The sequence below is a fragment of the Lipomyces japonicus genome (genome assembly GCF_038497905.1).
Source record: "Lipomyces japonicus strain CBS 7319 unplaced genomic scaffold V1514scaffold_37, whole genome shotgun sequence".
Taxonomy (NCBI): domain Eukaryota; kingdom Fungi; phylum Ascomycota; class Lipomycetes; order Lipomycetales; family Lipomycetaceae; genus Lipomyces; species Lipomyces japonicus.
The window spans coordinates 76,489-90,297 of NW_027117849.1; the positions used below are offsets into that span (position 1 = coordinate 76,489).

The 13,809-nt window shown below is 41.6% G+C and overlaps 4 protein-coding genes across 4 annotated transcripts; 1 reads left to right on the forward strand and 3 right to left on the reverse strand.

The window, feature by feature from the left end:
• Nucleotides 1-121: 121 nt before the first annotated feature.
• V1514DRAFT_344129 (tRNA synthetases class I-domain-containing protein) lies at nucleotides 122-3,353 on the forward strand (the record flags this gene model as incomplete). Its single annotated transcript, XM_066929174.1, has 3 exons — nucleotides 122-205; nucleotides 273-381; nucleotides 439-3,353. 3 exons carry the CDS (start codon nucleotides 122-124, stop codon nucleotides 3,351-3,353), a joined length of 3,108 nt encoding a protein of 1,035 aa, XP_066781948.1.
• A 1,341-nt stretch (nucleotides 3,354-4,694) lies between these two features.
• Nucleotides 4,695-6,261, reverse strand: V1514DRAFT_335075 (Alpha/beta hydrolase family-domain-containing protein). Its single transcript, XM_066928325.1, has 3 exons — nucleotides 6,047-6,261; nucleotides 5,328-5,987; nucleotides 4,695-5,246 (listed from the first exon to the last, which is right to left on the reverse strand). Exons 1-3 carry the CDS (start codon nucleotides 6,190-6,192, stop codon nucleotides 4,838-4,840), a joined length of 1,215 nt encoding a protein of 404 aa, XP_066781949.1. The 5' UTR covers nucleotides 6,193-6,261; the 3' UTR covers nucleotides 4,695-4,837.
• A 29-nt stretch (nucleotides 6,262-6,290) lies between these two features.
• On the reverse strand, nucleotides 6,291-7,251 carry V1514DRAFT_335081 (uncharacterized protein). Its single transcript, XM_066928326.1, has 6 exons — nucleotides 7,174-7,251; nucleotides 7,086-7,106; nucleotides 6,896-6,960; nucleotides 6,756-6,827; nucleotides 6,568-6,672; nucleotides 6,291-6,508 (listed from the first exon to the last, which is right to left on the reverse strand). Exons 1-6 carry the CDS (start codon nucleotides 7,178-7,180, stop codon nucleotides 6,401-6,403), a joined length of 378 nt encoding a protein of 125 aa, XP_066781950.1. The 5' UTR covers nucleotides 7,181-7,251; the 3' UTR covers nucleotides 6,291-6,400.
• A 3,139-nt stretch (nucleotides 7,252-10,390) lies between these two features.
• Nucleotides 10,391-11,434, reverse strand: V1514DRAFT_348490 (glycoside hydrolase superfamily; the record flags this gene model as incomplete). Its single annotated transcript, XM_066929337.1, has 3 exons — nucleotides 10,391-11,073; nucleotides 11,126-11,201; nucleotides 11,267-11,434. 3 exons carry the CDS (start codon nucleotides 11,432-11,434, stop codon nucleotides 10,391-10,393), a joined length of 927 nt encoding a protein of 308 aa, XP_066781951.1.
• Nucleotides 11,435-13,809: the final 2,375 nt, after the last annotated feature.

Below are 13,809 nucleotides of genomic sequence, written 5' to 3' on the forward strand. Positions count from 1 at the left end.
TGTTATTAATAATTTTTTATTTAGAGCCAGCAGTGGCCGAACAGCCAAAGCAAAAGACAGAGAAAGAGCGTATGTATTGATAAAGTTATAATGTTTGATCAGTCAAAAAGCCCCCAACAAAATGAATAACACGACTGTGGGGTTTATAGTTGAAAAGGAGCGCAAGAAGGCTGAGAAGCTTGCGAAATTTGAGGCCAAGAAGAATGTATGTTAGCATGTGATTAATGGACCGGGATTAACTTGATCACTTGCTAATAAGTCTACTTATACAGAAACAAGTCAATTCAAAGGCGCCTAAAGGTGGAAAAGACGAAAAGAAGAAGAAGCAAGAAGAGCCAATTCCGGAATATGTTGAACTCACTCCCGCAGGTGAGAAAAAAAGTAAGTCTTATTTGATTTAAGTTTTTAAATTTTTTGGGTTATTAATTTGAATAATAGTATTGCAAGATTTTAACGGTCCACAATTTAAGGCCTATAATCCTGCCATTGTTGAATCGGCTTGGTATGATTGGTGGGTTAAGGAAGGATTTTTTGAACCTGAATTGACTGAAGATGGTCAAATTAAACCTGAGGGAGTATTTTCGATTCCCGCACCACCACCAAATGTGACTGGAGTACTTCATATCGGACACGCGCTCACGGTTGCGCTTCAAGACGCACTCGTGAGATGGGAGCGAATGCGGGGGAAGACCGTGTTGTACTTGCCCGGGTTTGATCATGCTGGAATTTCGACACAATCAGTGGTTGAAAAAATGTTATGGAAACGAAATCAACAAACCCGTCATGATCTCGGTCGAGAAAAATTTGTTGAATTGGTTTGGGATTGGAAAGATGAATATTATGCCAGAATTAAAGGTCAATCGCAAAAACTTGGTGCTTCTTACGATTGGACACGTGAAGCGTTCACGCTCGACCCAAAATTATCTCGTGCGGTTCGGACGAATTTTATCACGCTGTTTGAGGATGGCACAATTTATCGTGACAACCGTCTTGTTAACTGGTGTGTAACACTCAACACCACGCTTTCCAACCTTGAAGTCGAGAATAAGGACATCAAAGGCCGAACACTTTTGCCCGTGCCCGGATATGATGAACCGGTTGAGTTTGGTGTCATCACTTCATTCGCTTATCCGGTGGAAGATTCTGACGAGAAGCTGGTCGTGGCTACTACTCGCCCGGAAACTTTGTTTGGTGATACCGCAGTGGCTGTTCATCCTGAAGATGCAAGGTACAAGCATTTGCACGGCAAGCACGTTGTGCATCCGTTTTTGAAGACAAGGATTCCGATTATAACCGATGCTGAAGCGGTTGATATGGAGTTTGGTACTGGTGCGGTGAAGATCACTCCTGCACATGACCCCAACGATTATGCCACCGGCAAGCGTCACGACCTTGAATTCATCAACATTCTTAACGACAACGGCACGTTGAATGAAAACTGTGGCGAATGGCAGGGACTGAAACGATTTGATGCTCGCAAAATTGTTATTGAAAAATTGCAAGAATGGGGGTTGTTTGTAGAAAGCAAGGATAACGAAATGACGATCCCACTGTGCGTCAAGTCAAGCGACGTAATTGAGCCAATAATGAAGCCGCAATGGTGGGTCAAGCAAAAGGACATGGCTGAGGCAGCTCTTGCTGCGGTAAAGAATGGCTCGGTCGCGCTCAATCCTGAAGGAACGTTCAATGCTGAATTTTTCTATTGGCTTGAACACATGCAGGATTGGTGTATTTCTCGTCAGCTCTGGTGGGGTCATCGATGCCCGGTTTATTTTGTCAATATTGAAGGTGAAACTCAAGATCCGGTTGATAGCAAATGGTGGGTTGCTGGAAATGACGAGGAAGAGGCTAGGGCTAAAGCGGTTGCCAAATTCCCAGGCAAAATTTTTACTTTGGAATGGGATGAAGATGTTTTGGACACATGGTTTTCATCAGGTCTTTGGCCATTTTCTACCTTGGGATGGCCCGATGTTGATTCAAACGATTACAAGCTTTTTTATCCCATGTCATTACTCGAAACAGGTTGGGACATTATGTTTTTTTGGGTTGCCCGAATGATCATGTTGGGAATCAAGCTTACCGGTTCGGTTCCGTTTAAGGAGATTTATTTGCATTCTTTGGTTCGTGATGCTCAAGGCAGAAAGATGTCAAAGTCTTTAGGAAATGTTATTGATCCGCTTGATGTCACAACTGGTATAGCATTGGAAACGCTTCACGCAAGACTTCGGGAAGGAAACCTTGACGCTCGAGAGATCAAGCGAGCAGAGGAAGGCCAGACGCTCAGTTTCCCTAATGGCATTCCAGAATGTGGGACTGATGCCATGCGGTTTGCCTTGTGTGCGTATACCACTGGAGGTCGCGATATTAACTTGGACATTCTCCGTGTTGAAGGTTACAGAAAGTTTTGCAACAAGATTTATCAGGCTACCAAGTTTGCCTTGCTTCGTCTTGGTGAAGATTACGTGCCTCCGGAAAAGATTGAAATTACTGGCAAGGAATCACTTGTTGAAAAATGGATTCTTCATCGATTTAATGAAGCTTCAAAAGCGTTAAACAAAAATTTGCAAGATCGTGATTTCCTTAATGCCACCGGTGCGGTTTACACTTACTGGTATAACGAATTTTGTGATGTGTATATTGAGAATTCAAAGTTTTTGATTCTCGAAGGCACGGCGGAAGAGCAAGCTTCAGCTAGAAACACGTTGTATACATGTCTTGATGGAGCGTTGAAGTTAATTCACCCGTTCATGCCGTACCTAACCGAGGAACTTTGGCAACGAATCCCGCGAAGACCAAACGACACGACGCGAACAATCACGAGGGCCAAATACCCAGCATACATTGCTGAGCTTGACAATGCAGAAGCTGAACAGGCGTACAGCCTTGTGCTTGATATTTCAAAAACAACCAGGTCACTTGCTGTTCAGTATAATATTTCCAAGGGAGCCAAGGTTTTCATTCAGAGTTCGTCTGCGGAAGAGAGAAGGATCGCGCGGGAACAGTTGAGCAGTATTTCGACGTTGGCCAAGCAGGCGGACCAATTCACGGTTGTTACATCTGGAGATGAACTGCCGGACGGAACCACACTTGCGGTTGTTAACAAGGATACTACGGTTGGATTGCTTCTCAAGGGCTTGGTTGATGCTGATGCGGAAATTAAGAAAGCAGAGATCAAGTTAAGAAAAGTGGAGCAATCAAAGGCTGGCTTGGAGAAATTGGTTTCGAGTAAGGATTATGCATCCAAGGCGAAGGAAGACGTGCAGCAAAGAGATCAGGTCAAGCTCAAGACGTTCGAGACTGAGATTGAGAGTTTGAAAGCCGTGATTGAAGATTTTGAAAAATTAAGAGTATAAAGTCGAACGACATGGTTTCTATACATGTTTTGCAATAACACGGCTATAGATCCGTCATATATTTTGATGTAAAATAATTATAGTTGATAGAGATTTAAAGTTCTGAAATTAGATGACTTATGTGTTTCTGCTCTAGCAGTTTGCAGACCAATCAATAAGCAATTAAAAAAAAAAAAAAAAAAAAAATTTGAAGTTTTACTAATAATAGTACGTCATGTATAATTTTAATATAGGGCACCTCTTTTTTTCTTGCACGTATACTTATATTTGTATTAAGGTCAGCGACAGCAGGGTTATTACGTTTAAACGCTTTGTTCAACAACGACAGCCTAAAAAAAAAAAAAAAAATGATTGTAGATTTAGAAATGCCAGGTGGATCAGGCATGCATGAAGTGGCGATCGTTTGTGTACGAATGAACAATTTTTTCGGAGGTACAGCAATGTCGTGCGCACGTGCCTTCGTGCCAGCGCAGACCGCCGATGGTTGTTTAAGTTAGCGCGGTCGTACGACTCAAGCCAATTTCGCGAAACGCGAAACGCGTTGTATTGAAAAGGCAGGCGAGTAAATAAATGTACAATCGTGACGTATAGTAGTATAAAGTAATATTAGAAATTAAAAAAGAGAAAAAAAACCACCAATCAACGTCACGGTCGGTTATTCCTTTCACCCCTCGCCTTAAACTATATGTAACGTACAGTGTAATAAAAAGCAAACTCAAAACAAAAAAAAAACAAAAAACAAATATTAATTAAAACAAGTAGTCAAGTTGAAAAAAAAAAAAGGAAACACCACAATAAACTTAAAGTAAAAATTTATTTGGCTTCAGCTTCGGCAACGGCAGCACCTTGCTCGCTTGCCTCTTGAGCTTCTTCAGCCACCACATTCTCAGCCTCAGCGACAACTTCTTCTTCAGCAACGGCAGTTTCGGCTGGTGCGGCAGGAGCTGCTGTGTCGGCAACGGTAGGCACTGCAGCCTCATCAGTAGTGGCAGTGGTGGCAACTGCAGCAGATGGGGCTTGCTGCTTTTCCTTCTTAGGAACAGCCTTGTGGATGATCTTCTTCAACTTGTCGATGAGACCAGAAGGAAAAAACTGGCGCTTGGGAGCAGGAGAAGATGGAGCAGCAACAGGCTCGACTGGAGTAGAAGTTTCTGTGTGTCACGATCAGATCAACCGAAAAAACAATTAATCGACGATACTTACCAACAGCAGCAGACATTATGATGACGATTTAAAAAAACCAAAGTATTGAAGTAAAAAAACCAAGTGGAGTCGAAGAAGAAACTTGAATAAAACCTGGGTAAAGGAAGGAAGGAAGGAAGGAAGGAGAAAAAAAAAAACAAACAAGACCAAGCCGGATCCCCCTTTTATATCGTGAATAGATACGCCACGCGGGATCAGGTGCAAACTCATCGCGCTGCCCTCTTACGTAACCGAAACAAGCAGGCAATTGTGTCTATTACATAATATGCTACCTAATGCAGCTACCGCCACGAACCGGTCACGTGCTGCGCCGCGCCGGCCCGATTGCGGAACCAAAACTGAGCCATTAATTCGGCCAGCTTGGATGCCGCGTCTTCCTGGATGAAGTGACCGGACTCTGGCACGACTTCGAGCTGGTATTTGCCCTGCATCTGGCCAATGGTCAGGGTCCGGTCCAGCCGATCCGTGCCTGCGAGCACTAGCATCTTGCCCGTGCGTGCGGCAAGGAATTTGGCCGAAAGGTCTAAAAACCAGCCAGTCCAGAACTGCTCCGTCGCGGCCAGGTCAGTTCTCCATCTGACCCTGTTGTGGTCTTGACCGTTGCTGTTGTTACTAGACGATGGCTCCATCAATAAGTCTGGCACGGACACGCGTGCAGATTCGACCGACCGGATCGTATGCGACTTGACACTGAGCAACATCAGATCGAATAAGTAAAAAACCGACATAAAACAAAAATCGTAGCTTTGTGCAAGCTACAGTAGAACTCACTGCCATCTAACGCCGTCAGCCACGGATCCAAAGTACTGAGGCCTACTGGCAAGAAATCCTCGCATACTAGCGAGGCCTTCTAACGCTGATCCCTCGACAATATCGAGCACGACCAGTCCCGAAATGCGCGGTTTTGGTCGCAACTGAGATTTCCACAACGTGTCGAACTGGTTGACTGCCTCGGTAACAACGGCGCCGCCCAGCGAGTGACCTACAAATACAAACTCGCAAGTGTCTACCTCAACCTTGTCATCCTCGTTGTGGTTCAAGTGCTCAACCACAAACAAAACCAGCTGCACAAAATCACGAGCAAGCGTCGATAACGCAAGATCTTCATCATCTGCTGTGTGCTGCGTGCTGCCATGCCCGCGAGCATCAAAACTCACCAAGCCGATGCTTTCGTTGCCCTTGCTTCCCAGCCGTGCTTGCAATTCCTTGCACGTCACTGCAAACGTGAGCCCACTACTACCGGCACCATGATGAAATATGAAAAACTTGTTGACCCGCTGTGAAGTATTGGCTTGGTCATCATTTTGCAACCGCGCTGGCAACGGCGGCTTGTAATACACAACGTGCTCGCTGTCATCGCCGCTTAATGGTGCAACTAGCCTGACCGGGAAATATTCACCTGAACCAATTGGTGAATAATCAACCTTGTTTCTTAATTGTCAAAACATTAGCAAATCAATCGTCGTTATCAATCGCCAGCTAACTCGTACCTGGGTCGCCTTAATCCAGTTAGTAATCCATTCAACTGCACGGATCCTGACTCCTCTTCCTCTTCTTCTTCAATTAGGTCTTTTAACGACACCGCAGGTACAGCTGAAAGCTTCGATTTTAGCACGTCTTTACGCAATGAAGACATGTGGTTTGAGATCTATTCCGCAATAAGTTTACCTTTGCATCAATCATCCATTACCATGTATATTACTAATCGTAACCTTGAATAATTATTAAGCAGAATTAATTTTTTCAATTTACAATCAATGTATATTTATTTCTGCATTTACAATCGTATTGTATTAACTAAGCCATTCATGCCTAATAACAACAATTAACCATAATTATACAATCTAAGAGTAGTTCAATCTGAAAATATCATTCAACACGAAGTAACTTCCATTATCAGGGATCAAATGGAAAACCTGAGAGTATCGTTGCGGGTTGTTTTCATCATCAACCTAAAAATTAATAAACACGTGATTCAAACGAATGTAAATAGTAAATAGGCATGCCATACCAAGAGTTCACCGGTAACCATGACAAGAACAGATCCATCAGATGGTGATGACGGCTGAGCGTCCAAAGTTGAAATTCGATGTGCAACTTTTTGAAACGGCAAGCTCTATATCATATTTTTTTTTGTTTTCGATCGCGTTAACCCTCAATTCAAATCAACCACCAACCACAACTAAAATCTCTCCTTACCACCAGTTTCTCGATAATGTTTTTGGCACCTTGAAGTTGAGAATTCTCAAACGTGAGCATTGAATGATCCCGCTATATTAAAATCAACACAATTTAGCATTTCAGTTAATTGAAATAAATCAAACGCACTGTTTTCATACGTAGAGGTTTCCCAATTGAGTCCGGTCACTGTCAAACTGATTATAGTAAAATCGAGTAAACTCCTCTACACTTTATCAGAAATCTTCATTCACTCAATTGCCTTTCTTTTTCTTTTTTTTTCGCACATATTCTCAAAAGTTCTGTGAAGCGAAATGCAAAATAACATCAAATCCAAAAAAAAAAACATACCAGCAAGTGCCTGGAAATTAACTATTTACCAAACTTGATTAGAACATCAATTTGTAATTTCTCTCAGTACAACAAATTTTAAACTTACCAGCCATTTTTTAGTTGAATCTGGCTTATATGTATAAATCAACTTCAAAAGTGCACGTCGTACGGATGGATATAATCAATATTGCAATATATCGATTGTACTACAATCCTTTTTTTCGTCCAGCAATAGTCACAAAATACGACATTTAAAGTTGTAATATATTTAACGTTTTTGCATTTAAGTCATCCAACAAAATTTCCTCACCGTTACACCATTTCAACAGTTTTACAGCATGTAGCAGACAGATTGGCAGTACTGGCAGGCGTTTATATAAATACAGCCGCCACCAGAGAATACTTTTGATATTGTTGCTCTGTTTGAAAGTCATGAAACGTTTGGTTCTGGGTGTTGAACAATAAATTAATAAACGTTTGGCATGAACTATACTGAAATCTATTCACCGCCATCTATTCGTTATATGATTGTTTATTTATTTGTAACGTTGAGAAAATTTTGAATGGTTGTTCCCCGAGATAAGATTCATACAACGTTTAGCAAATTTACTGGCAAAGGCAGCAAAACCTTACAACAAATATGATGAAAACCAAAAACTTGCATCAATGAACATATGAAGGACAAAGATAAAACTTTATCAAATAAATAAGAAAAAAAAAACGAGAAAGATTGACCCAAAACAATTGACGCAAAAAAAAAAGACCAGTATAAGACATTTGTAGACCCATTAATAACTTCGCATAAACGACCGTAATATAAAATTAACAAAAAGAAAATTGAAAAGCAAAATTTTTTAAGGAATGGCAGTTTCTTTTTTTCGCAGATTAGAAAAAAAGATAAAAGAAAAAAAACAAATGTAAAAAGTTTACTCTAAAGAAGAGTACGTACCCCAAAAGAACAACGAAATAGCCATGTAACTACTTGCTTCTTCAGTTGTGATACTTGTAACCGTATATAATCCATTGCCGTCATTTGTTAATGTGCCACGACTGACTCTGTCAATAACATCAGTTGACGTAAAGTTAAAACCCCAATCTTTGCCAATCGGCGAATTGGTCAATGGAGCAGCATATAGGGTACCGACAAAGTTCGTCGAATTTAGTCGTTGCGTGTTCACCCGTAACAAAAACGGTGTTTCCGTTGAAGCTTCAACGGAGCCATCTGCAGACGAGCTGGTGCTATCACCTGAAGACGACGATGACGATGTCGTATCATCATCTGGAACTGGTGTGGCTACAGCAGTTGCAATAATATCTGTTGTCGTTGTCGTTGTGGTTGCTGCTGTTCCCGTGGCAGCCGTAGCAGTCACGGGAATTCCGGCAAATTGAATACTAGCTACAATCGTTTGCGTAGGTATCGCAATAGTAGCTGTCTCATATCGACTATTATTCGTATCCGCAGTCTGTTCGGTCGAGTCAGCAGATGCCGTGCCGGTTGAGTCAATCACATCAACCGAATCGGTCGCATTCAACACAGCAATCTCATCTCGTTTGTAGAACGATACTGGTACATGTGGAGAGTGCTGCTTACCAATTTCCGGGTGATAAAATCGATTGGCAAACGGATTCGGCTTAGTTTGATGACGGTGACGGCGATGAGCACCAAGCAGAGCTTTAACATCAGAATTGACGCTGCGCTTAGCCAAACTACCTGTCGCATCACAAGTAGTGACTTGTTCTCCATTTGGGTAATCACAGTAGACGTAGGAACCATCAGTCTTGCATGCCAACCCGGTTGCGCATTGACGAACGCTCCATGTTCCCCACACGCACTGGCCATATTCATATCCATTACATGCGAGTTCACCGTGAACGGCACAGGTAGCACCGTCAATTGGGCACGACACTGGTGCAGTTCCAGTCGCTGCAGCTGCAGATTGAGTTACTGTAGCTGTCCATGGCTCGTTGGTAGAAAATGAAAGTGATGAGCTATAAGCAGTAGTTTGAGCTGGTGAAGAAGTAGTCGCAATCACTGTATATGAAGATACTGGCAATATTTCGGCAACGACCGACGACGATGGCAAGACGGCATCAAACGGAGATGGTTCAGCCGTTGTCACTGACGGGTTATATGTAACATATTGCGTAAATGTCGCTGTCTCATGTTGCGTTACAAATGTCGACCATAGAGTTGAGTACAACGTATCGGTAACCCACAATCCATTCGAAGAAACGACATAAGAGCTCACATACGTGCCCACAGAAGCCACAGTAGACGTCACAGGTATCTCTGTTGTAACAACAGTTGCCGTTTCTGTAGAGGAAGGAGTAATAATCTCCGCTTCCGGTGTACTGCTTAATAACTGAGCAATACTGCTAGGATTTGGTAACTGCTCAGTTGGAGCATAGGTTGTCGTCCATGGCGAAGCAACGTCGGAGTCGGATGAGGAAGAAACCGGCACAGCAACGTTAGATGATGAAGCTGGTACAGCCGAAACGCTAGTTATATATGAAGTTTCCGTAACAATTGACGACCATTCCTGCACTGGCGAACTAGAGCTTTCAGGCACAACAATGCTCGGGCTAACTTGTCCCAAAGTCAACGTAGCAGTAGAATAATATATAATCTCAAACGGGGTTGAATCGATACTGTTATAAACGGTGCTAGTGTATGATACCACAGATGTAGCAACTGATACGGCAGCAGTCTTAGTTGGTGTTGCAGTCCACGTCTCTTCTTCAGACTGTAGCGAAACCGATACGACTGGATATGCCCAAGACGGCGATGAAGTTGGGACGGTGGTGGAGATTGAAGTAGAAACTGTTAACTGAACTGGAGTAGTAACCACAAGCGTTTGCAGAGGAGTTGATAAATCAATTGAAGACACAGACAAAATTGGCGCAACGCTCGAAGACGAAGTTGTAGCAATGACTGGAGCAAGAGTTGAAACGGTAACAACATCAGAAATTGTAGTCCACTGAAAAATAGACGACGACTCGACAGATTCATACGGCGTTGAACTGATTACTTGTATTGATGTAGTAGTTGCAACGGGTACACTATCAAGCGACACCAAAGTCGGTGTGACCTCAGCAGCCACTGTCGTTGTGGTAAGATCTTCAGCAATTGTTGTCCATTGCAAAAGAGATGACAAGTCTGCAGTTTGACTTTCCAAAGTTGAAACCGCACTCGAAGTCGTTTCAGCAGTGGAACCCAAACTACCAAGTGCGTTCTTAGCCAGCTGCGCATAATTAAGACCGTCACTCGGAATATTATTATAAGCCTGAGATGCATCCCTAAAAAAACAGTTAAAACCATTAACTTATGACTTGCAAAATATTACGTACCACATCATTATGCCACCAAAACTTGAATAAGTTGAAAAAAGCTCGGCCGCTATGTCGGTTAACGTATCAATGCTCACATATCCGGTTCCAGCGGCACTTTGAGACGCCGGAACACCGAGATAAATTTTTAAGTCAGTATTGAAGCTTGAAGTCTTGGCAAACGAATCCCAAGAGTCGAAGTTAAAGTTCGAATCCGAGTCAGCGACCCATTGATCAGCACCGCAATAGTTATTGAAAAACTGAACAAACGCAAAGTCAAAATTTGAATTAACCAATGCGTCATTTAAAAATGAATCAGGAATAGGACATTGTGGAGCCCCGGAGATGTACAACTGTTTAGCGGTATAATCAGCGTAATATGCCCTCAGTGCGGTAACGAATGCAGCGTATCCGGTCGAACTACCGCCCTCGATATCCAGATCAAAGCCATCAACTACTGCGTCACCAAAAGGACGAGTATCTGAGTTTCCGCCACCAAACAAGTTCCAAATGGTGGTTGCGAATTCTTGTGCTTCAGAATCACTAGAGAACCCATATGAACCAGAGGCACCACCAAGCGATAAAAACACTTTTTTACCATTTGCCTGACAAGTCTGGATATCTTGTCCAATTGAAGTGCATTGTAACAAATTTGTATTTGAAAAGTAGCTTCCTTCACCTAAAATTTGTTAGATGAATATAACATTGGTTTGCAACCGAAAAAATCTTACATGAACCTGCAAAATTAATTTCTGGTAATCCATAAGAAGAATCGTAGAATATGTTAAGGAACGCAAGAACAATTATCTAGTAATTTTGATGATGTTAAATTTCGGAAACCCGTGCAAAGTTGAATAATCAGAGATGCTCACATCAGTTGTAGAATCTTGACAGTAATATGACAAGTCTTGCTGAGAACCAACTTGACCATACGAATTTTGACCCCAGTATAATACCAAGTTTGAATTAGCGGAGGCATCAAACGCGCTTGCTAAACTAGCCAGCCACCCTGCAAGAAGGAGGCAAAAGTGTTTTTTCATATTGCTCGTGATTGATTTTTAGGTACTTCAATAATTGATCGAGTCAATGAAATGTCTTGTGAAGAAATATGTAGGTAGAAGTTTAACCAGTTCACCAGCAACCGAATTTAAACAAAGAGAAAAGAAAAGATTGAAAAAACGAAAAAGCACAAATTGAGTCGTTAGCCAGTAACAGATTCTCAAGAAGGGACTTTATAGTTGCTAAACGATAAAAGTAATTATATGAAGCGACAGGCCAGCTGTGCAAATTGTATAAAGCAAATAAAACTAATTCTACCAGAGAATAAGATCAAAAACGAATGGAATGCAAGACGAAAAGAACCTGAGTAAGAAAAATATAAAAACAATAAAGTGCGAACTTCTTTTGTCCTTGCATTCAGCAGCACCTGCAGGGTTGGCTGATATTTTTGCTTCAAGGCATTATTTTTTGAATTGATTTAACTGTATACAGCAAGTTGTAAACAAAACCGGAACATATTATAAGCGAATCAATTAGCGACAAAACTTTTTTTATTTTGGAAAAAAGTTAATCACGCAGAGAAATTTCAAAATAATAAAGTTTGTTGAAAAGGTACTAAACCGAAAAGAGCATTAATTGAATCCATATATTTGGTTCTCGGAATTTTTTTTAGGTTATTTTTGCTAAAATCCATTGTCATGGTAACGCCATATCATATACTCATTGCCATGGTAACGAATACCGCATCCGACTCTGTAAGCACCGAACTAGAACTATGGTTCAAGTCAGCTACCTATATATAGTTAGTTATATTACTCAACGTAGTATAATAATATTATATAACGTACATGTAATTTTCATTCAACTATTGGTGTTTGCGAAATCAGATTAGTACATAAGGTTAGCGGACGCGTTTTGGACATGTCGTCTGATATAAACTTGCATATGCAAGACGCTTGTCCCTTTTAGTTTGGACCCTGACCATCTTTAGTACAGAAAAGTCTGAACGTATGAACGTTGGACGTATGCTACATTATATTACATTACCTTTTAAATAAACCTCAATTGGTGCTATGTAGACTAGTAGAGTCGTGGGTATGCCTGAAACAATCTACTACAGATCGTAGAGAGCCACATTACTTCCTTCACTATAATAATTGACTAACAAATTGCAATATACACACCGTATGGCATTAACTAAAATATCATATCATTCATATGTAGTACGCAATGTGCAGTATGTACATGTAACGAACTGAATTGAAATTTCTTTATAAAGTGCATACAGAAAGTGTCAGTTTCTAGGCGTTCCAATTGATCAAAAAGAATTTATAGTGTTTGACCCAATACATAATAAGGTTTGTGAAACGGGGTTGATGTCAGGTTTCATGAAGAGCAGAAGTATACCAACACCCCAACGTCAGATTACGAGGGAGTCACTGCAATATTGATGGAACAACCGCCCCAGTCTTACGGTGAAGCTTTAGCGAGCCCAACATCAAATGAGTGGCAAAAGGCTATGAATGAAGAGTACAATTCATTGATAGCAAATGGAACGTAGGAATTGGTTGATCGCCCTCTGAAGTACATCGAGACTTTGTTCATTTTAAAACATAAATGGAGAAGCAGTCGGGAAATGTCTTGAAAGTCCTGCATTCTGACAATTGTGCGGAATATACTACAATGACTGATAATTTAAATAAGATTAGAGCAAAGCATGAGTTTACTGTACCATTCCATTCGCATCAAAATGGCATTGCAGAAAGGGCAAACAGGGCTCATAACCTGTTAAAAGTGCGCTTAGGGAAGGGTTAGCCACGCTAATAATATTGACACAAGAAATAGCAAGAAGAGGAAAAATTATTCATATAGGAAAATGATTGGGGTTTCCCCGACCCCGCCACCTAATTGGGGGGGGCGCAAGGAGCTAGGACTTTTGGAGAAGCCGTTAGTCCACGTCACTTGCTAGTGTTATGGCAGGCAAGTTGTTACGAATATATTAAGTTAGTAGAGTTGGACGAAGGTTAGGGGAGGTTAAGGAGGGGGGTAACGTAACGGAAGCCTGTTGAAAAAGAAGGGTAACTAAGGGAGCTTGGAAAACATATTGTATTTTCATGTGTTGTTGTTCTCCAAGCAGAATATTTTGTATCATCGTTCGTACGTTTAATTCTTTATTTCGTTTATTATCGATCCGTCTCATTCCGTCTCGCGCCGTTTTATTCGTAACACAAGCACATGGTTGAAGAGGATATATTGAAGATGGCACAGGCTTCTCCACAGGCCCTTGAAGTCCAAGAAGGCGCCCTAAAGGAGAGGTTTCGTCAGGTTACCGCAATGCCATTATTGCTCAATTGGTAAAAGAACGATTCAAGGCTGTCATGGCTTTGAGAATGGCTAACCAGAGGCTCAATGACAT